Raw genomic sequence first — 23,909 nt, 5'->3', positions numbered from 1 at the left:
TAGGTGAGAAGGGTTCAGGCCCTGCCTTCTGCTTACATCTCAGCCCTCATTGCTTGTGAAAAGGCTCCTTTAGGCAAAGTGTGTTGAGTTAAAAGTTCTAGCTGTCTTAATGTATCTGTACTTTGTGGTCTGAATTCCACTGTCGAACCAGGCACAATCTAGGTCTGAATTAATACCTCTGGAAGGAAGGCCTGGAAGCACAGTGACGTATTATGTCTAAGCTCTCTAGCCTGGAGCTGACCACCAGATGCTGAGTCTGCCTAAATCCTGCCCATGGACTTTCAAGTGAACTTAATGCAAAAAGGGATAAAAGCAGCACACAAGGAGAAACCAAAGAAAGGGCTCCATCCAAGCCGCCTTCAGTTTCACACTAAGAACGTCCAGTAGAGTTATTTCCTGGGTGACCTTTCAGCTGGACACTGCTAATTGTTTATACAAACATCCAAAATGACATAAAATGTGACAGTTTCATTGATGCAGGGTCTTAGATTTGAGGCATGATTAGTATACACTTCCATGTGGTCATATGAAAAGCTGTTGAAGGCACATTGTCACCTTTGTACACTAAATTCTGATTTGTGCATCCCCTAAAAACAATATAAATCTAGATAAAGAAACATCATTGTCTCTGTTACAGCATTTTAAACCATGTTTCCCGTATGCCTTACAAGAGAACTAAGAACTGACAACTTTGCTATGGATTTTGTCTTAGGGTTTTACTGCTGTGAACAGACACCATGACCAAGGCAAGTCTTATAAATGACAGCATTTAATTGGGGCTGGTTTACAGGTTCAGAGGTTCAGTCCATCAATACCGAGGTGGGAGCACGGCAGCATCCAGGCAGGCATGGTGCAGGAGGAGCTGAGAGTTCTACATTTTCATCTGAAGGCTGCTAGAAGAAGACTAACTTCCAGGCAGCTAGGATGAGGGTCTTAAAGCCCACGCCCACAGTGACACATCTATTCCAGCAAGGCCACACCTCCTAATAGTGCCACTCCCTGGGCCAAGCATATTAAAACTCAATAGATTGGAACATTAGATAAAGAAAATCTAGACAATCTTCAGAGTCCATGGAACTTTATTAAATATTTGGGAAAACCCACAGCTCCTCTATCTCTCACATATCTCTAGGAAGCATGGCGTGTTTCACAGCCACTGTTTCTTGTGCTGACACTTCAGCAATAACAAAGACGCTAAAGACACATTATCTAAGCTTACGGTTCGTAATGTCTCTCAGTGTTAACAGGATCAGAAGTAGAGATACGCGTTAAATAATCCTTACATTACTATAGATAAAATGAAGAGAAAGAAAGAAGTATCATGTCCTGTTTTTTGTTTGTTAGTTGTGGTTTCTTTGTTTGATTTTGGTGTTTTATTGGTGGGGGGGCTGTTAAATATAATATTTCTCAACCTGTCTCCAGTCATATCAAACTTCCTGTCAAACTCAGTAAATAATTATCAAAATGAATAAATTCCTAGCTACTACCAAATGTCAGAATCCAATATAAATTCTGTAAATTTAAAAAATATGTAAAACTAAAAAAGTCTGTTTAATAAAAGAGTATATATGGAGAGAAGTGGTATTGCAGACACTGACACTCTTATTATCCATTTTTGGTCAAGAGCCAAAACTTATCGATGTAGTTTGGACAATTAAATCATCATTTTGATAACCGCCACTTTTAATGAGTGAATGTTGTCATGATGCCTGGATACACTAATCAATACAATAACCCGTAGCAGCAGTGAAGACAGTCCTGGGAAGAACATGCTTCTGGATCACACATGAGCCAAGGCATGGGACTAAGGGAAGAGGTTAGTCTCCCCCCTTCAGTACTGAGGAAGATGACTGTGTGCGGCCACTTACACCATGCTCAGGAAGGTGGTTGGTAAAGTTATACCATTTTCTCCCCTGGTAATCTGGGGTTGAGGGTCTGTAGGGAAGTTTTCATTTTACTTGGAGATATCATTTATGCTACCTCTATATTTTTAACATTTGACAAAATTTAATGACACCTTATCTCCCTTCACTTTGATTCCCCTAACATTCTGTATTCCCCTTTCCTACACTCTTCGAAATTGATGGCCTCTCCTTTCTCTAAGTGTTAGTGCGTGCATATAGCATAAATGCATATACACACTTATATTCCTAACTGTTATCTGTTCCATTGGTATAATGGTATGGATTGAATGCTTTCTGGACTGTTTGGTACAGCACAACAGATTGGTTTTCTCTTCCTTGGAGCTGACTACTTGTCCCCCTCCCATCTCTCCTCAGTTGCCTGTATTTATTTGCCTAGAATCCAGGCCTCAGGAGTTTTTCTCCATTTAGTCTGTCCTGTTCATGGGTGTCATCCTTTTTCAGTTTAAATTTAGGCAGTCACGTCAGTGAGGCTTTATGGTCAAGTTCAGGGAATATTGCAGATGTGTCTGGCCTTGGTGGCGGGGGTTGTGATGCACTTGGTCCTGCGGAGATTTGATGCCTCAGAGAAAGGGGATGCTAGATGGGTGAGGTGGGAGTGTGTGCATGGATGGGGGAGATGGGGTGGGGGTCATGGAAGGGGATCGGGAATTGAAATGTATATTTAAAAAAGCAAGAAGAAGGGGTGTATGAGTATGAGTATGAGTATGAGGATAGACCATGGAATCAGGGACCAGACATTTTTATTTCTGGAGAAAGTTTCCATTTAGTTGTTAGTTCAGGTACCGTAATTTAGAAATAACTTTTATTTATCAAACTACATTTACTGCAATGCTTAGTAATTATTTTGGGGAAGAGGCATGTATGCCACTGTTCAGTTTAGTCAGAGGACAATAAGCAAGAATGATTTCTGTCCTTTCACCATACAGTCACTAGGTATAAAACTAAGTCTTCAGTCTTGGTTGCTAGTTTCCTTAGTTCTTAAACCATCTTGCTGGCCCAAGGTTTGTGCTAAGCACAATGATGCTGTTAACTCATGGAGACTCTATTGTAACCTAGTAAAATATTCTTCAGATTTTCAATCGGTGTGTATGTTAACAGAAAGGAACCTTACAGTGGTGGGAATGCCACATGCTTAATTGAATCAGGAGTCACATTACGGTTCTCTGGTTGGATGTGATTTGGCTCTCATAGGCTAATTTGCTGTAAATTTTGCCTCAGATGTGGCAGCATTGATGGGTAGTGTCAAGAGAGAAGGCCTATAACAAAGCCATTGGAAGTGCTGAAGTGCTGCCCTCCAAAGGAACTGATGCTGATTTGGTTGGTTGGTTGGTTGGTTTGGTTGGTTTTGCCTTTTTCTTTTTTTTTTCCTGCTACCCTTTTTAGCCCTTGCTCCAGGGCTACTGTCAGAGAGTAAGCCCCCCCTTCACTCTGGCTTCCTCTCATCCCAAGTACCCTCTCATAAATGGGCTTTCTTTGACCACCTTCTATGATGTGACATTATCAAATAGTCATAACCAGAGGACAGACTGATAAAACAAGAGTACTTGTCCTTTCAAAACAGTGAGCAACAGAAAATAACACTATCTGGTTATGGTAGTACACTAGAATGTGGGAAAGCATGTTTCTATTGATCTGAGTCACTATATACACATGTTTATACATATATTTATGTATATATCTATGTGTATAGAGTTGCAAAAACATGTTATTTTCTAAAATACTTTTGGTTCAATGATTGCTTAAAAATAAGTTTTCAACGCCAAAAGTTGGAAGGAAATAAAACACGTATCACTTAGTCAGTTGTGGCATGAGCCTCAGTGTCAGTCAGTTATGGCGTGAGCCTCATGGTCTTGACATGACAGTCTCCTAGACTACAACAGAATCTTCAGATTTCAGCAGTTGGCCTACCAACTGCCAGATCCACCTTTGGTCTTTAGAGCCACAGAAGGACATCCAGTGTGAGGTTCTCCATTTCAGTCTCTCTTGTAAAGGTATTTTAAAATATCTAGTTCAAATTCTCACGATAAATTAGAGATATCAAGAAGGTTGCTCTCTTGATTCTTCCAGATCAAGTGAATTATTTGTTAACCGGCTTCATGAAAAGCTGCTCATATTAGCAATACTCAGTGCCAGCACTGTAAAGAGATGGGATAGCAATGTCAGGGCAGCGTGCCTATCAATCTACAAATGAGTATGTGTGTGTTTCCAAATAATGAGAGATTCTCTGCTGCATGTAATTGTTTTAGCCACTGTGACCATAACTGTTTGTTGTGAACTGGTCAAACTTCAGTCCAAAATCTAAGAACTCTCTGATATCACCAAATTGTTATTGTTACTAATATAATCGTGTTATTTTTTGTGTTGCTGACAACCTAATTCTTAATATTTCAGCACCTATTGAGATTAGACAGAATGAGTTATTGAACATCCTCATTGCTACTGTTTTTCATGGATCATTGCCTCACATGCATGAGGACAGCACTGCCTGTTGTCACTGTCACTTACGCGCTTGATGAGCAAAAGCTAGGGTGTCGCTGTCCATAATCCTTGAAAAAATTTATTAAAGGAAATATATACTTTAAATATGCAAACTGTATAAGCAGGACATAGTGAAGAAACCTCCAGAATAGTCATTTCACAATTATGAAGAAGGTCTTTATTGTGGGAGGGAAAATATCCAGAGGAATCTGGAAGAGTTCATAGCATAGAGAAAAAGTAGACTGAACAAGACTGTGAATTTATGTGAAAGGAGGCAGAATAGTTGGAGAGAGTAGTGACGATTGCTGGGGAATTCTGGCATTCATAAAGAGAACAAAGAGGATTCTGCAACCTTTTGGGAGTTAGCATAATTGGGGAGGAAAAGCTGGTAGTTGGGAAGAGACAGGAAACTAAGGGGGAGCTTTGAGATATATAACAAGTACTCTTGAGTAGAAACTCGGGGACTCTAGAGGCCCCAATGGGTGCTGTTATCATGACAGGCAGCATAGGTATATGTTAACTGTAAGCCATTTGTCCGTTTGCCAGAGGTAAGGGAAATGGCTTCTCCTGCTCTTTTCCTTCTAACCACCAGAAATCCTTCGGACTGGCAATTCCGGATCTATGCAATCACTGAGATCCTCCAAAACTAGTATGAATCATTAGGACAACCTGACTTTCATTTCCTTTACAACTATTTAAGTCAGACTTCAAAGTAATGGGCTTAATTGTGGCATTTCAATATATAGGTTTCATTCTGTTTTGTTCATATTTATGACACCCATTTTAAATTCGAATTATGTAGCAGCAAATCTTTGTAGAGATCTTAGCACTTTGATGGAGGTTGGATGTCTTAATTAGTATATGTACTTACACCAGTGAATACTCAGCTTGCAGACTACACGATCCATTACTATCACCAAAATTCAGTCATTTTAAAGATATAGGTATGCTGATTTCACATGATCTTTCTGTGTACTTCATGTTTTATTATGGGGTGTAGCAGGGTATCTTTCAGGGTGTTTCAGGCACAGTCTTTTGTGCCTCTAGGCTTCATGTTTAGGTGTGTACCTCTCCTCTCTCGTCTTCAACAGTATCTGACGTCCTGGGCCTGAAGCATTTTGACTGCCTCAGTACAGCACACCCATGTTTAAGGTCTCCTCTGATTCTTACACTGTTAGACTCTAAGGTTCACAGTGTTAATGATGTCTGCATGTGGACGTTGAATAGGTTAAGGGATCAGGACTTGGGGATCTTTGGGATGTATCTGCATTTCACAATCTGATGCAGCAGTTTGTGCTTTCATTGCATGCAAGTTACTGCAGTTAGGCTTACCAGTGGCATCCACGTTGCTATGGCAATAGCCAGTTTTCACTAGTTGAGCAGTTAGTTCTTCATTTAATAATCGACCTGGATTTCTTCTTTCTTGTAAGTGACTCTGGTTTGTAAAGAGTTCTATACTTCAGTGGGTGCCTTGCAATGTGCTTGCTGCTTTGGGTTTTAAATCCTGAATAATTTTGGTAAATTCCACTCCTCTTTTTTTTAAATTGACTATTCGTGATTATCCAAAATTTTAAATTATTTTAACTGAAGTAGAATTACATCACTCACCACTTTCCTCCCTCTCGTCCTTCCCAGCTACCCTTTTTCAAATTCTTCCTTTCCTGTTCAAGTTGATAACCTCTGAAATAGAACTCACTCTATTACTGTCTGGGAGCGTTATATGGTGTGTCCCTGTATCTGTCTGCTCTCACTACTAGCTCCACCCCCTCTCCCCAACACCCTCTCCCTCCCCCTCATCAGTGTGTATTGTATTGTGCTAGTTTCAATACTTAAGATATAGGTAACACAACATCATGGTTTTAAATCAAGAATCACAGTAAGTAAAATTTACAGAAATGATAACTCAAATTAAAGTATATTCTCACTACTGCCATTTCTGCAGGGTGCTAAAATACTTCAACAAAATATTCCATTTAGATGGTAGTTTTAAATGGTTCCTCAGCATTGTGCATAGTAATTCTGCTGTGAAGCCTGTTTTCAGCATCTGGGCCATTTTCCATGTTAGATACCAGGACCCTCTTCTTTCCACAGAACGGACATCTCTAATTTGCAGACTAATATAGTTTTTATACCTAGCCACCCTGAAGACATCATTGGTTTTTGTCCATTGTTCTCAGTTCTGCTGAAGTTACAGCATCTTTCAAGTGTTGCTACTGCACTCAAGCCGTCATTGTCACAGTTGGTGTGGCTTCCCGGTACTAGGTCGTGTGTGCATGTCAGTCAAAGCTCAATGCTGCACACAGGTTGGATGAGGAGAATAAGTGCTCATGGAATAACATTTTCCCTGGTTAATGTTGGGAGGTGAGAGAGATTCTTATCCTGTGGTCATTCGGTCCCACTGTGGATCACAGCATCTGGGCTCCATCAGAAAGGAAAGGCAAATATCCCAGGGTTTCCTCCTGCCATCAGCTCAGTGATTCTAACCCATGGCCAGAAGACAAGGCACTAATACTGATGCTAACTATGTCCCTGCTAGAGAGAGGGGATTGGTAAATGCAGGTGCCCTTTAAGAGTCCACCATGGATGATAACGGATGGTTACTTCTCTCTGCCTCACCAAGTGTTCATGATCACCAGCCGTGCTTCTGTCCTGGCCAGGAGGAATCCACAGGGAAATCTAAGGAGGAGATGACCGAGTTCAGTGTTCTAACCCTGAATCCTCACTAGTTTTTATTTTTTAGTCTTAAGCTTAAAAATGATATATATGTTCATTTATTTATTTCATATATATAACATATATATATGTTATTCCTTCACAATCTAATGCATTCTGGGAAGACAAACACATGCATATATATATATATATATATATATATAAAACATCTTTGGTCTAGTGAGAAAATAATGGGACCATTCCCATGCTTTCTCATTGAGACGTATAAAATTTCCTGAAAAGGGCAAACAAAACAAAAGCCCAGATACTGTTTTCTTTAGATAGAAATTGAAAAGTTTTTATTTGTTGAATATTAAGGACAACCCTACATTCTAAAGGGATCTATTGATGATTAACATCACTTGTTTCTCTCGTCAACAGCCTGAGTTTGGTTCCCAGCACCCACACGTAGCTCCCAGCCATCCTAAATTCTGCTTCCAGGGATTCTGATTCTCTCTCCTGACTTGCTCAGGCACCAGACAGGATATAAAAACAAGTTAAAAACCTTCAGACTAATACTGTTTCCTATATACTATGTAGCTTCTGGTTTGGAATAAAAATCTGAAGTATAGTCATTTCTCTGACAACATGTGAAAATACTCAGTTCACATCTGTCTGTGACAAGTATTTTCCCGCAGTGGATGTGAGATTTTTTGTGTTCAGATTTCTGGAACCTTCCTGACTGAAGGACCTGCTATTCTTTATGTTGATTTTTTTTCTGGAACTTTTACAAGATTGTTGACAAATGGGGTGATAACAACAGATGATTTATCAGAAGAATCTGCATAAGAAAAACAGAATACCAAGAACACGCAGCAAGGCTGGCCTTTTGAAAGCCCCTGAAAAGGTGCAATTCTAAAACATTTAGAGCCCCAGACAAGTGAGTCATGACACCTAGTGGAAATCAGAGCATGCCATATTGTTGTTGTTCAAACCCTCTCATATCTCAAAAAGAGTCGGTGGGCACTCCTTTGGTTATTAAAGATAAAGTGAAACTACACCACTATATTTTTCTACAATATATATCTTCAGAGTTTTAGTATATTGTTTTCTACATAGGTCATAGGAAAAGACAATATCCCCTAACATATTTAATAATTTTACTTTTTTGTGACATAGGGTACTGCTATTGAGTGAGGCAACTAGGATACTCTGGATCCTTCCTTCACAATCTAATGCATTCTGGGAAGACAAACACATGCATACACATACACATACACACACACACATATGCACACACACACACACACACACACACACACACACATACACAAAACAAAACAAAAACAAAAACAAAAAAAACCAAAGAGACAAATCCTGTTCTTTTTTATTTTTGTGGGGTTGATAAGACTACAATCCTCCATCAGTGATAAGATAAATATGGGAGGGTGCTAGCTACATTCTAAAATAGATTTATTTAATGAAATGTAATCAACTTGATAGAATTTTAATTCTAAACTTTAGAACAGCATTGTACAGCACGGATGCTCAGAAATCCTAAGAATGTAATACTTTTGATTTCATGTTTGTCAATTTGAATCTATATTTCAACCCACTGGCCATGTCTTCCCACCTAGATTTTTTCATATTGATTACTTGGAAGCTTTTGGATTCCTTTGACTTGTTTCTGTAACTGTAATTTGGATTTTACCACTGTCATTTTATCTGTGTGTGAAGGAAAGGCCAAGTGAGAGTTGAATTCCATCGGGTAAGGGCAAGTTTTCATACTTCCTGGAAAAGCATATCCCTGTCATAGCACAGAGTCTTTAAGAATACTTTAGAGGAGAAATAACTTAGATTATGGGAGAGCAAATCAAATATCTGGATATTAATTCCAATTTTGTAGCTGTCGTATATCATATAGTCACTGCTGTTCATCCAGGAGGCCTCTATATTTCCAGTACCCTGCAGCATCAATCCCTGGCCATGGTCAGGGGGGCATCAATGGAACGAAGGGGAACCCAATCCAATCCACTGATCCTGACAACCTTGTTCCTGTATTGTAATGGACTTTATTTTTATAAATGTGACCTACATTATGAAGAGAAAAATCCTGAAGGAAGCAGCGTGTAACATGCCCAACAGAATTATTCAAAGAGAACCAATTCCCAAAAACATAAACATCTTTCCTTTTTACTGTAAATCTTAGTTATGGAGTGGGAAGGTATATAGACAAGCCAAATAAGATTCTCATGATGTAAAAATCTTGTTGATATCAGGACAAAAAATAGCAGACCATAAAACTACAAGTACACAATGCATTGATAGGCCTTTGTTCTTCAAACAAAATAATGGGCTGAAATTTCTTCTCAGTTTTAGGACTCCTCAGATTAAACATCTTTGTTTTGTCATAGACTCCCTACTGAGGTTCTTGATGCTCTAAGGTGTATAGTCTTCCCTGTACCAAAGCAGGAGGGAAAATGCCACCCAACAGTGTGTGTTCAAGCACATTAGCAGGTTCGATCATACACATTGCCACCAGTTTCAATGGATATTCATGTTTTCTCCTCACAGGGCCTGACAGTCCATATCATATGGTCATGAGCAACCTTCAAGGTACTTCTGGACCACAGGGATCAGGAAACTGCTCAGATGTTCCCAACTTGCCAGGGCAGTGTGTGGAACATCTAAGCCCAGATGCACAAGAGCAATTCATCCCGAAGCCCAGAGACCAATCAGGAAGCCAGCAGCAGAGAGGTGAGGCACTGACCACTGTTCAAGCACACTTTCTCATCCTCATTCCTATGCCTGCATTAAGCACCAACACGCTGTCTTCTCTTGCCTGGGGGAGGGACACTGTAGAAAACCAAACCAAAACAATGTGCTCCAGCTCAGGCTTAAGAGAAAGGTTCTGATGGCAGTACTCAGCTTGTCCCTAGGGAGACCATTTCATTGTTTCAGGTAGGTAGTCACTATGACCTAGTGTGCCAAGGCACTGTTTACACATAGCTGTGTGTGTCCCATTACAGTATGGGTTCTAAGACCCGAATCCTCATGTGTTCCCCATTGTGTTTTTTCATGATTGGAACAGAAAGTGACTTAATGGCTGCACTGAGACAAGCCTGTAAAGAAACCTACATAGAACAAGTTGTATGTATGGCGTTGCAGGTAATCTGTTCTGGGCTTTAGTAGGATTGGCCTTAGGATTCTGGACCGGTGTCTAATTTCATTCAAACCAAATAACAATCGTACTTTGTGTCTTTAGACTAGCGTCTGGAGTCTGAACCACAAAGAGGCCTAATGTTTATGACCTGGAGCCTTGCCTTTGTTTCATTTCAATATTTTATTATAATTATACTTTCATTATTTCCCCATTTTTATTCTTCCAAAAGATTTTCATATATATATATATATATATATACACAGATATATATATATATGCGTGTGCACGCGCGTGTGTGCGCGCGCACACACACACACACACACACAGAAACACACACCCCTTACTCTAACACGCCAACCAGGCCAACCACTATGTTCTAACAAGAGAAAGACTGTTTAGTTATAAGTTGTTTATAATTTCAATGTGCTGTATTCTATAAGCCATCTTAGAAAAGCAGAAGAAAATTTGATCTCAGCCTCAAACTAAAACCATACTGGCGAGGGTCCAGAGACTGGCTGACAGATGAATCATATATGCTGGTGATACAGACACATGCTGGTGACAAAAGAAGTTTGACAAAGGTTCTAAAAGCTTAGTGATGGAAGGAAATGCACTATGACATCTGGGGACAACACAACACTGCTTGGTCCTAACAGAGAGCAGCAGTGAAATAAATTTACCACTTCTTAGGAAGTTGTTCAAGAAGTTCTCAAATACTACATGGTGCAATGGGGTTTAGACAGCCCTGGTTTGTGAGTAAGCTCACGGGAGAACACTCAGAGCAGGTCTCAAAGATTAACAGCAGAGTTGAGTCTAGAAAAGCACCCACACACTATAGCATGAATTACCAATTTTAGAACATGGAGAGTTTTATATTACAAATGATGCCCTATCTTTCTGTGAATTACAATAGACCTTATACAATTGGAAATCTATGATAAAGGTTGTATAAAGAACACTAGTCCATGCGATGCTTTCAAATTCTTTTTAGATTCAGAGAAGAAAAAAGTGAAAAAAAGGTGGTCTTTCATAACTCGAATATTCCACAGGGCCTCGGTGCCCCAGCACGACCAAGTTTGCACATCCCTGCCAGTCACTAAGCGAGGAAAACTCTTTGGAAATGATCTTGCCGTTATTTGTGAGGATGGAAATCTTCCTAAAGCAATTCTGGTATCACATGTTTCTTCCCTGGCTATCCTGAAGACAAAATCCTGCTTCTTAAATATCGCTGTTCATTTCTATCAGCATGAGGGGGAGGCAGTTATGTATCAAATCCTTGACTTAAAAATAGGAAGAGAAGACAGTGCTATTCACCATAACCAGTCTATGGCAAAAGTTAACTTTAAAGCTATCTCTTTACTTGAGTGGAAAATCTGATACAAATGAATATCCCTGAAGTTTCAGGGTTAACATTAGAGCAATGAGTAGAACAAAAGACAATCAGAGGCACCAAAATGAGTTCAACGTCCTCTTCACACATCTCGGGTCTTGCCCATGAGTACTGCTGATGTAGTTCTCAACTCTGTGCTATGGGCGTAGTGACAAGAGTTCCCCTTTCTTCACTTAGGATATGTTCTCACTTATCAATGAAAAAGGACCAAGCACTGACGGTATCTTCAGGCTATCAACCAATATGTCAGCATGCCACTCCCTAAAAGACAAGCTGGATTCTGGGACAAAGGTGAACATGAACAAGGAAGATGTCCACGTAGTGGCATCTGTCTTAAAGGTAGGCAGAGCCCTTGCATCCTCCCCATGAGGAGTCCACTGACTCTGGGCAGTACTTCTTCATCATTCTTTCCCTGACAGCAGAGATAAAGGATCAAAATCTGATAGGCTGAAAGTTTCCAAACATTCCCAAAGCAAACGGATTCTCCTTTTATGGTAGAAACCCCATATGTTATACACATTTTCCTTTGCGATAATGCATCACCATTTTATGTTTATTGTTAACCATTCCAGACCAAAAGAGTAACATTAGTGATAGTGATAAGAAAATATAACTTGAAACATTAACCACTCATAACGGAGTGTAATGTAGCAAAGAAACTTTTTTTTTGATTCCTCAGTGAGACACTCATTCCAAAATAATATTAGTGTGTGGAGGGTCAGTTCGGACATGCACATTCATGTCATCTACTGAGCATGCCCAGGTGGGTGTGCTTTGCCCCCAGTGTTTTTGATTCTTTATCATTCTCTACTTTATTTCTGGGGACCAGGTATTTCTTCCTCAATAGACCAAGTGCCTCCTCCAAAAATTCCTTGTTAATACATAGACAGCAAGATCCAGTAATCTTCCTCCCCACTACCTCTCCCTCTCATTTTCCCTCTCCCTCTCTCAATGTTGGCATCAAATCCAAGTCCTCATAACTGTGAAATGCAGTCTCTCGCATGGAGCCAACCCTGTAACCCCACCAAGTGATTGGTTTTATTCACTCCTTCTCTTTGCTGTAATTCTCTTACGCTTCCCCTCGTCTTCCCACTCCCTCTCAAATACATGGCCTCCCTTTTAAAAATTTAATTTACTTATTAAATTATTGATTTACATTCAAATGTCCTTCTCTTTCTCTGCCCCCCTCCCAGAGTTCTCCATCCCTTCCCTCACTCCCCTTGGCCTCTGAGAGGGTGCTCCCCCACTCACCAACCCCCCTCAGTCACACACACCTCATCCCACCCCCAGCAACCCCTTCCCTTTGGCATCAAGTCTCTACAGGATAAGTCCATCCTCACCCACTGGGATAGCTCCTTTTTGAAAAGTTATTATCATTACATTCATACATATGAATCCATAATCCATTTTAAACAATCTGATGAGTCCATTTATGGCTGGCAGTATATGTACTTTATCAGAGTACTGGATTTTGTACTGGATTATCAATTAGGGAGTTCATCTTTCAGAAAGACTAATTTTTCCACTATCATTTGTATTTATGCATCTGTAGTTCTTCGTCTAGAAATTCAGCTTCATGAGATTTTCCCATCCCAACTGTCATTAGAGGGATGATGGCTTTGTTCAGGTGTTTAAGCAACTGTATTTGTGGGATTACGGTGAGTGTTACCTGCCCATCCTTTCCAGGTGGTAGAATATAAAGCAGGTCCCGTGATCTTCTTGTTCACAATCTTTCTAGATCTTTTAAGTAATTTTCCCACATCCTAAGATTCAGGAGGGTGTATACACACACACACACACACACACACACACACACACACACACACACACATTGGAGATGATTTTTGTTCACTATAATTTTGAACAGTTATGATTTCCATATTGGTTTCCATATATTGCAAAATGAACCTTCTTTAATGGATGGGTAAAAGCTACACTCTCGAATAGAATAAAATTTAGAATATAGTTAGAAATTATGCTTATCTAGTGACATGGCTGGAGGTCATTCTCCTTTAAGAGCCATGGCAACCTCATTATCCCTGGATGAGTGTAAAGTTTCCTGTACTTTGGGCAGGCTCTAGGTCTGATTAATAGCTGTGTTTTATTGCCTGGAAAATGTGTCACTATTGCCCACTTAGGAAGAATTTGTCATGCTTGTCATTGTTGTGGTTCATAGGTGAAGCTTTGTAGAACTGTTCTTTGCTGTCCTCTGTCCTCTTTGTAGCTTGCATAGCACCTTTGAATACTATTAAAGCTTGACCTCAGGGAGGAGGTTTACATGTCAAACCCAGCTCAGATGCTCCAAGTCCTGTGTCTGAAGTGCATTGCATGTCTGCAACTCTAGCAACAGAGGTAACCGAGGGTAGCAACAATCATATGTATACCTTTAAGATACTCCGCTGAACAACTTGCAATGTGGGTTTTTTTCATGCCTGGTTCTGTGATATTTTTTAGATAGTCTAGGTCTATTTTGGAAAGTATTGTCAGCCCAAAATTTAGATTCTTCTTTCATACTTAAAACATCACACTTACATGTAATACATAATATGAAGTTGTACCTTCTATATAACTTTAGGTGAGTAAAAACAGTGATAAGAATAATAATAAAAACAAAGAATAATTTTGACTACATGAGAAATGCCAACAGTTCAGAAATCATTTATAGCAGACCAAGTAACACATATCGTAATTGTAGAAAATAGTCAGGAATTCCATCTATGAGATACACATCTGGAAGTGATTCGCTTATACCAAAACATAAGCCTAAATTTTCTAAATCTCCCTTCACAATACCATATCACATTCCAAAATATTAGCCTAACCTACTAATAGCTACGGTGTCGGCACCAAAATGAACTTACCGTTGAGCTGTGTTGAGTTCTGTGACTGCAGGTGCACTCTCTTATGACTCCTTATGCATCACAAAACGTAGCATGCCCAGCTTAGTGATATTTCCTTCACAGTCACTACACAAAGACGAGTATTTAATTTCTTCCACCACTTACATGATTTTACTAGAAGCATTTTCCCCCTTCAGAGAACATAGCACAAGAAAGAAACCCCAGGTTCATTCAACTTCTGCTTATGAGCAAAAGTTTGTGTGTTTAGATCATTTGTTTCTTTGCTACCAATGAGATTACTACAGGATGTATGTTTTCTGAAAGTAGGGTTGGAGAGGAGGTGTTGGTCTCTTCAATGTATGCTAATTTAATTTGTTCAGATGTCCGATGGAGTCCTTTGGAACAGAGGGGAGATTTGCCTGCATTCCCAGCACTACCCAGAGTCTGCTCTGAGGTTTTGAACTTTGGAGAAAATTCAAGACCCGTTAGTGGGTCTCCATGTCAGACAAGGTTCTGCCTAGGGGGAAGGATGAACACTGTGAAGGAAGTTGGGACTAAACTGAATTTTACAGTAGGAAATATTTTCAGTAATTTCTGTGATTTATATTTTCCACAAAAAATATATTTTCTTTGTAAGGAGTTTCTTCGTAGTATCCAAGGAAGTGTGTTGACATCTAGACTGTATGACGTATGGCTTGGTGTCCTTGACCAAAGGAATGAAGAGGAGAAACTAGCTGCAGTGCAGAGGTAATGATTCCCTAATTGCTTAGATAGCAACAAAAAATAGGAATAATGTTTGCTTGGAAACATTAGATTATAAACCCCAGAATGATTTACAAAAGAATTTCCACTGACAACAAATAGTTCCAAATGCCCAAAAGATGGAAGACATTTTGAAAAAAGTGTGACTTCTTTCTTTCGGCAGCACAGTGTCTCGTGTTCGTAATCACAGCATTTGAGAAGCAAAGGTGTAATCACCAACAGCCTGGGGTCAGCCTGGGCCCTCTAAACTGTCAAGAGCACCTATGTTTTAATGAAAAGGAAAAAGAAACAGATCTCATGACAATAACTTTTTCCCTTTAAATTCTCAATATGAAAATTTCAACATTGCACACACTGTGAATTTGTATTGCTCCATAGGTTATAGTGGACTTCCAATTTGTCAGTTCAGCTTTCTATAATATTTAACAATGAAAACTATGTCTAATTAAGAAGAAATCTTCAATGAAATGTGTCTGTACATGAAATTCTTTAATGACCTCTTTCATAACAAGTAAACTTTAGCCTCTAATGACCTGATACCATTGCATAATTGATACCTCCGAAATACAGGGCTATTTTAAATTTTAACAATTTACTTTGCAGTGTTCCCTTAGTTGAACACATTACAGAAAGCCGTAAGTGTTTTAGGTATGTTTATTTTTTTTCTTTTATTTTTATTTATTTTTTTTATTAACTTGAGTATTTCTTATATACATTTCGAGTGTTATTCCCTTTCCCGGTTTCCGGGCAAACATCCCCCTCCCCCCTCCCCTTCCTTATGGGTGTTCCCCTCCCAACCCTCCCCCCATTGCCGCCCTCCCCCCATAGACTAGTTCACTGGGGGTTCAGTCTTAGCAGGACCCAGGGCTTCCCCTTCCACTGGTGCTCTTACTAGGATATTCATTGCTACCTATGGGGTCAGAGTCCAGGGTCAGTCCATGTATAGTCTTTAGGTAGTAGCTTAGTCCCTGGAAGCTCTGGTTGCTTGGCATTGTTGTACTTTTGGGGTCTCGAGCCCCTTCAAGCTCTTCCAGTTCTTTCTCTGATTCCTTCAATAGGGGACCTATTCTCAGTTCAGTGGTTTGCTGCTGGCATTCGCCTCTATATTTGCTGTATTCTGGCTGTGTCTCTCAGGACCGATCTACATCCGGCTCCTGTCGGTCTGCACGTCTTTGCTTCATCCATCTTGTCTAATTGGGTGGCTGTATATGTATGGGCCACATGTGGGGCAGGCTCTGAATGGGTGTTCCTTCAGTCTCTGTTTTAATCTTTGCCTCTCCCTTCCCTGCCAAGGGTATTCTTTTTCCTCATTTAAAGAAGGAGTGAAGCATTCACATTTTGATCATCCGTCTTGAGTTTCGTTTGTTCTAGGGTTCTAGGGTAATTCAAGCATTTGGGCTAATAGCCACTTATCAATGAGTGCATACCATGTATGTCTTTCTGTGATTGGGTTAGCTCACTCAGGATGATATTTTCCAGTTCCAACCATTTGCCTACGAATTTCATAAACTCGTTTTTGATAGCTGAGTAATATTCCATTGTGTAGATGTACCACATTTTCTGTATCCATTCCTCTGTTGAAGGGCATCTGGGTTCTTTCCATTTTCTGGCTATTATAAATAAGGCTGCGATGAACATAGTGGAGCACGTGTCTCTTTTATATGTTGAGGCATCTTTTGGGTATATGCCCAAGAGAGGTATAGCTGGATCCTCAGGCAGTTCAATGTCCAATTTTCTGAGGAACCTCCAGACTGATTTCCAGAATGGTTTTACCAGTCTGCAATCCCACCAACAATGGAGGAGTGTTCCTCTTTCTCCACATCCTCGCCAGCATCTGCTGTCACCTGAGTTTTTGATCTTAGCCAATCGCACTGGTGTGAGGTGAAATCTCAGGGTTGTTTTGATTTGCATTTCCCTTATGACTAAAGATGTTGAACATTTCTTTAGGTGTTTCTCAGCCATTCGGCATTCCTCAGCTGTGAATTCTTTGTTTAGCTCTGAACCCCATTTTTTAATAGGGTTATTTGTTTCCCTGCGGTCTAACTTCTTGAGTTCTTTGTATATTTTGGATATAAGGCCTCTATCTGTTGTAGGATTGATAAAGATCTTTTCCCAATCTGTTGGTTGCCGTTTTGTCCTAACCACAGTGTCCTTTGCCTTACAGAAGCTTTGCAGTTTTATGAGATCCCATTTGTCGATTCTTGATCTTAGAGCATAAGCCATTGGTGTTTTGTTCAGGAAATTTTTTCCAGTGCCCATGTGTTCCAGATGCTTCCCTAGTTTTTCTTCTATTAGTTTGAGTGTGTCTGGTTTGATGTGGAGGTCCTTGATCCACTTGGACTTAAGCTTTGTACAGGGTGATAAGCATGGATCGATCTGCATTCTTCTACATGTTGCCCTCCAGTTAAACCAGCACCATTTGCTGAAAATGCTATCTTTTTTCCATTGGATGGTTTTGGCTCCTTTGTCAAAAATCAAGTGACCATAGGTGTGTGGGTTCATTTCTGGGTCTTCAATTCTATTCCATTGGTCTATCTGTCTGTCTCTGTACCAATACCATGCAGTTTTTATCACTATTGCTCTGTAATACTGCTTGAGTACAGGGATAGTGATTCCCCCTGAAGTCCTTTTATTGTTGAGGATAGCTTTAGCTATCCTGGGTTTTTTGTTATTCCAGATGAATTTGCAAATTGTTCTGTCTAACTCTTTGAAGAATTGGATTGGTATTTTGATGGGGATTGCATTGAATCTGTAGATTGCTTTTGGTAAAATGGCCATTTTTACTATATTAATCCTGCCAATCCATGAGCATGGGAGATCTTTCCATCTTCTGAGGTCTTCTTCAATTTCTTTCCTCAGTGTCTTGAAGTTCTTATTGTACAGATCTTTTACTTGCTTGGTTAAAGTCACACCGAGGTACTTTATATTATTTGGGTCTATTATGAAGGGTGTCGTTTCCCTAATTTCTTTCTCGGCTTGTTTCTCTTTTGTATAGAGGAAGACAACTGATTTATTTGAGTTAATTTTATACCCAGCCACTTTGCTGAAGTTGTTTATCAGCTTTAGTAGTTCTCTGGTGGAACTTTTGGGATCACTTAAATATACTATCATGTCATCTGCAAATAGTGATATTTTGACCTCTTCTTTTCCGATCTGTATCCCCTTGATCTCCTTTTGTTGTCTGATTGCTCTGGCTAGAACTTCAAGAACTATATTGAATAAGTAGGGAGAGAGTGGGCAGCCTTGTCTAGTCCCTGATTTTAGTGGGATTGCTTCAAGTTTCTCTCCATTTAGTTTAATGTTAGCAACTGGTTTGCTGTATATGGCTTTTACTATGTTTAGGTATGGGCCTTGAATTCCTATTCTTTCCAGGACTTTTATCATGAAGGGGTGTTGAATTTTGTCAAATGCTTTCTCAGCATCTAATGAAATGATCATGTGGTTCTGTTCTTTCAGTTTGTTTATATAATGGATCACGTTGATGGTTTTCCGTATATTAAACCATCCCTGCATGCCTGGGATGAAGCCTACTTGATCATGGTGGATGATTGTTTTGATGTGCTCTTGAATTCGGTTTGCCAGAATTTTATTGAGTATTTTTGCATCGATATTCATAAGGGAAATTGGTCTGAAGTTCTCTTTCTTTGTTGTGTCTTTGTGTGGTTTAGGTATAAGAGTAATTGTGGCTTCGTAGAAGGAATTCGGTAGGGCTCCATCTGTTTCAATTTTGTGGAATAGTTTGGATAATATTGGTATGAGGGCTTCTATGAAGGTTTGATAGAATTCTGCACTAAACCCGTCTGGACCTGGGCTCTTTTTGGTTGGGAGACCTTTAATGACTGCTTCTATTTCCTTAGGAGTTATGGGGTTGTTTAACTGGTTTATCTGTTCCTGATTTAACTTCGATACCTGGTATCTGTCTAGGAAATTGTCCATTTCCTGAAGATTTTCAAATTTTGTTGAATATAGGTTTTTATAGTAAGATCTGATGATTTTTTGAATTTCCTCTGAATCTGTAGTTATGTCTCCCTTTTCATTTCTGATTTTGTTAATTTGGACACGCTCTCTGTGTCCTCTCGTTAGTCTGGCTAAGGGTTTATCTATCTTGTTGATTTTCTCAAAGAACCAACTTTTGGTTCTGTTGATTCTTTCTATGGTCCTTTTTGTTTCTACTTGGTTGATTTCAGCTCTGAGTTTGATTATTTCCTGCCTTCTACTCCTCCTGGGTGTATTTGCTTCTTTTTGTTCTAGAGCTTTTAGGTGTGCTGTCAAGCTGCTGACATATGCTCTTTCCTGTTTCTTTCTGCAGGCACTCAGCGCTATGAGTTTTCCTCTTAGCACAGCTTTCATTGTGTCCCATAAGTTTGAGTATGTTGTATCTTCATTTTCATTAAATTCTAAAAAGTTTTTAATTTCTTTCTTTATTTCTTCCTTGACCAGGTTATCATTGAGTAGAGCATTGTTCAATTTCCACGTATATGTGGGCATTCTTCCCTTATTGTTATTGAAGACCAGTTTTAGGCCGTGGCGGTCCGATAGCACGCATGGGATTATTTCTATCTTTCTGTACCTGTTGAGGCCCGTTTTTTGACCAATTATATGGTCAATTTTGGAGAAAGTACCATGAGGAGCTGAGAAGAAGGTATATCCTTTTGCTTTAGGATAGAATGTTCTATAAATATCCGTTAAGTCCATTTGGCTCATGACTTCTCTTAGTCTGTCTACATCACTGTTTAATTTCTGTTTCCATGATCTGTCCATTGATGAGAGTGGGGTGTTGAAATCTCCCACTATTATTGTGTGAGGTGCAATGTGTGTTTTGAGCTTTAGTAAGGTTTCTTTTATGTATGTAGGTGCCCTTGTATTTGGGGCATAGATATTTAGGATTGAGAGTTCATCTTGGTGGATTTTTCCTTTGATGAATATGAAGTGTCCTTCCTTATCTTTTTTGATGACTTTTAGTTGGAAATTGATTTTATTTGATATTAGAATGGCTACTCCAGCTTGCTTCTTCTGACCATTTGCTTGGAAAGTTGTTTTCCAGCCTTTCACTCTGAGGTAGTGTCTGTCTTTGTCTCTGAGGTGTGTTTCCTGTAGGCAGCAGAATGCAGGGTCCTCGTTGCGTATCCAGTTTGTTAATCTATGTCTTTTTATTGGGGAGTTGAGGCCATTGATATTGAGAGATATTAAGGAATAGTGATTATTGCTTCCCGTTATATTCATATTTGGAAGTGAGGTTATGTTTGTGTGCTTTCATTCTCTTTGTTTTGTTGCCAAGACGATTAGTGTCTTGCTTCTTCTAGGGTATAGCTTGCCTCCTTATGTTGGGCTTTACCATTTATTATCCTTTGTAGTGCTGGATTTGTAGAAAGATATTGTGTAAATTTGGTTTTGTCATGGAATATCTTGGTTTCTCCATCAATGTTAATTGAGAGTTTTGCTGGATACAGTAACCTGGGCTGGCATTTGTGTTCTCTTAGGGTCTGTATAACATCAGTCCAGGATCTTCTGGCCTTCATAGTTTCTGGCGAGAAGTCTGGTGTGATTCTGATAGGTCTCCCTTTATATGTTACTTGACCTTTTTCCCTTACTGCTTTTAATATTCTTTCTTTATTTTGTGCGTTTGGTGTTTTGACAATTATGTGACGGGAGGTGTTTCTTTTCTGGTCCAATCTATTTGGAGTTCTGTAGGCTTCTTGTATGTCTATGGGTATCTCTTTTTTTCGGTTAGGGAAGTTTTCTTCTATGATTTTGTTGAAGATATTTACTGGTCCTTTGAGCTGGGAGTCTTCACTCTCTTCTATACCTATTATCCTTAGGTTTGATCTTCTCATTGAGTCCTGGATTTCCTGTATGTTTTGGACCAGTAGCTTTTTCCGCTTTACATTATCTTTGACAGTTGAGTCAATGATTTCTATGGAATCTTCTGCTCCTGATATTCTCTCTTCCATCTCTTGTATTCTGTTGGTGAAGCTTGTATCTACAGCTCCTTGTCTCTTCTTTTGGTTTTCTATATCCAGTGTTGTTTCCATGTGTTCTTTCTTGATTGCTTCTATTTCCATTTTTAATTCCTAACTCCTTCAACTGTTTGATTGTGTTTTCCTGGAATTCTTTCAGGGATTTTTGCGATTCCTCTCTGTAGGCTTTTACTTGTTTATTAATGTTTTCCTGTGCTTCCCTAAGTGTGTTCAGGTCTTTCTTGAAGTCCTCCAGCATCATGATCAAATATGATTTTGAAACTAGATCTTGCTTTTCTGGTGTGTTTGGATATTCCATGTTTGTTTTGGTGGGAGAATTGGGCTCCGATGATGGCATGTAGTCTTGGTTTCTGTTGTTTGGGTTCCTGCGCTTGCCTCTCGCCATCAGATTATCTCTAGTGTTACTTTGTTCTGCTATTTCTGACAGTGGCTAGACTGTCCTATAAGCCTGTGTGTCAGGAGTGCTGTAGACCTGTTTTCCTCTCTTTCAGCCAGTTATGGGGACAGAGTGTTCTGCTTTCGGGCGTGTAGTTTTTCCTCTCTACAGGTCTTCAGCTGTTCCTGTGGGCCTGTGTCTTGAGTTCACCAGGCAGCTTTCTTGCAGCAGAAAATTTGGTCTTACCTGTGGTCCCGAGGCTCAGGTTTGCTCGTGGGGTGCTGCCCAGGGGCTCTCTGCAGCGGCAGCAACCAGGAATACCTGTGCCGCCCCTTCCGGGAGCTTCAGTGCACCAGGGTTCCAGATGGTCTTTGGCTTTTTCCTCTGGCGTCCGAGATGTGTGTGCAGGGAGCAGTCTCTTCTGGTTTCCCAGGCTTGTCTGCCTCTCTGAAGGTTTAGCTCTCCCTCCCACGGGATTTGGGTGCAGAGAACTGTTTATCCGGTCTGTTTCCTTCAGGGTCCGGCGGTGTCTCTGGCAGGGGTCCTGCCGCTCCTGGGCCCTCCCCCACGGGAGCCCAGAGGCCTTATACAGTTTCCTCTTGGGCCAGGGATGTGGGCAGGGGTGAGCAGTGTTGGTGGTCTCCTCCGCTCTGCAGCCTCAGGAGTGCCCACCTGACCAGGCGGTTGGGTCTCTCTCTCACCGGGTCTGGGAGCAGAGAGCTGCTGCGGGCCGGGATCCGCGGGTGGTATGTTTATTTTAAGTAATATCCAGTTAAACTTTTCCTTTTTTAAAAATTGATTTTGGGGAGGTATTTCATGCAATATTTTCAGGGAACATTTCTCCTTTTATTGACTTTTTTTTCTGAGGGCAATGAATAAGATGTAGTAATTTATTCCATTGCCTTTCTTCAAATTTACTACATCCTGAGTAAAAAATTTTTGTTTTAAAATAACATGTCTCTGTTTAGTCTTTTAGAGCAGCTGCCCCACCCAAATGTCATTCTCTTGAGACAACTTTTCAGAATGTTACACAACATAGACAGAAATTCTGCAGTTAATCAGATGACCGCTTACAGTTTATCTGTTTGCATGGCCCCAAGTATCCTATGTCTGCCTAGTTCCTGCAGCTCTGGATTAGCAAATGACATCTCAAATGAGGTAATGAGACACAGATTTTATGCCTAAGGTGGCCATGTCTTAACCATGAGACAGAAATATAGAATGATTTTTTCAGAGTCACCGTTTTTTGTTTTTTTGTTCTTAAATAAATACACCTTTGAATTATATTCTTCAGGAAAAACAATGATTTATGGGATTTGAGTGAGTGAATTGTCAGTGAATTGTCAGCTATGCATATGACATATGGAACCAAAGTTAGTCAATTGGCAATAAACAGTAGTCATCGCAATGGAAACACTGCAAAGCATCCTCTTAGAGTGTACTGTGCTTGTTGATGGCAGTTTTTACATCCCATCTCAAGATAGTTTTTCAAATTTCTAATGGAAAACTCTCTCCTGTATTTTATGACAGCTGACTTTTTCTTAGAATTTTGAGCTATACAGTTCTAACCTCCAAGCCTCATATATCAATGGGGGATTTACAAGCACACAAAGTGATACTCTGTTTTTCCCATTTTGTCACAGGTTTCCCTTATAAAATTTCTCATTGGAAACAGTCTAAAAATATTTGGAGAAGACATGGCTTTATGCTCTCAGGCCACCTCACTGTCTTGCCCTGATGTAGAGAAAGCATCATGTTCCCTAAACAATATAACTTACTTTGGTGAGACAGCGGACAAGGAATATCAAGATAACCGCTGTCGAAGTGGGAGGTCATGCCCTACAGGCAAGGATTCAGTGACCATAAGTCCAGCTGTTCCTCTTCACAATGAGGGGACTATAGGTAAGTAAAGATATCCTATAGGCATAATTTAAAAGTTAGAATCACAAAGAACCCAAATCATCATTTACCACAATCACAGATCTGGCATTTACTAAAGCCATTGTAAAGTATCCCCTCACCTAGTCATCACAGGTGTTCTATTGTTAGAAACTTCCTGTAAATTTTTATTCCCTCTTCCCAGTGGTCCTGAGTGCATGTAGAAGGTAAATCCCAGTAGTGCCAAATAAAGTTAAGTATATGTGTATTTTGATTCCTGTGTTGATTTTTATAATAAAATGACAAGTCAATTTTGAAGAAAAAAAAACAAAAAAAAACCCACATTTTTTGATCTTCTGAGATGTGGTTTCTTTTTATGTAACACTGCATATATAATATATGCTCACTGTCTTGGAACTTGCTTTGTATATGAGCCTGGCCTTGGACTTCCAGAGATCTGCCTGCCT

The 23,909-nt window shown here is 39.9% G+C and overlaps 1 protein-coding gene across 5 annotated transcripts in view; it reads left to right on the top strand.

Annotated features, from left to right (window-relative positions):
• Positions 1 to 3,812: 3,812 nt before the first annotated feature.
• Positions 3,813 to 23,909, top strand: part of 1700006A11Rikl (RIKEN cDNA 1700006A11 gene like) — a 31,067-nt gene continuing 10,970 nt past the window's right edge. For 2 of the 5 annotated variants that reach the window (XR_010064425.1, XM_056985276.2), the window contains exons 1-8: positions 3,819 to 3,916; positions 9,630 to 9,812; positions 11,210 to 11,388; positions 11,786 to 11,947; positions 15,086 to 15,195; positions 15,814 to 15,858; positions 22,533 to 22,722; positions 23,208 to 23,466. Coding sequence is in view for 4 of the 5 variants with exons in the window: in XM_056985276.2 (XP_056841256.1) it covers positions 9,650 to 9,812; positions 11,210 to 11,388; positions 11,786 to 11,947; positions 15,086 to 15,195; positions 15,814 to 15,858; positions 22,533 to 22,722; positions 23,208 to 23,466 (1,108 nt within the window). In the remaining variant the exon portion in view is untranslated. Of the gene's footprint in view, positions 3,917 to 9,629; positions 9,813 to 11,209; positions 11,389 to 11,785; positions 11,948 to 15,085; positions 15,196 to 15,813; positions 15,859 to 22,532; positions 22,723 to 23,207; positions 23,467 to 23,909 lie in introns of those variants that run through there. The other 3 variants (XM_056985278.2, XM_056985277.2, XM_056985280.2) reach the window with 3 other exon arrangements.

Source organism: Rattus norvegicus, chromosome 2, assembly GCF_036323735.1.
Source record: "Rattus norvegicus strain BN/NHsdMcwi chromosome 2, GRCr8, whole genome shotgun sequence".
Classification (NCBI taxonomy): domain Eukaryota; kingdom Metazoa; phylum Chordata; class Mammalia; order Rodentia; family Muridae; genus Rattus; species Rattus norvegicus.
Note: the sequence above shows the minus strand (reverse complement) of the source record. Positions and strands in the feature narration are given on the sequence as shown.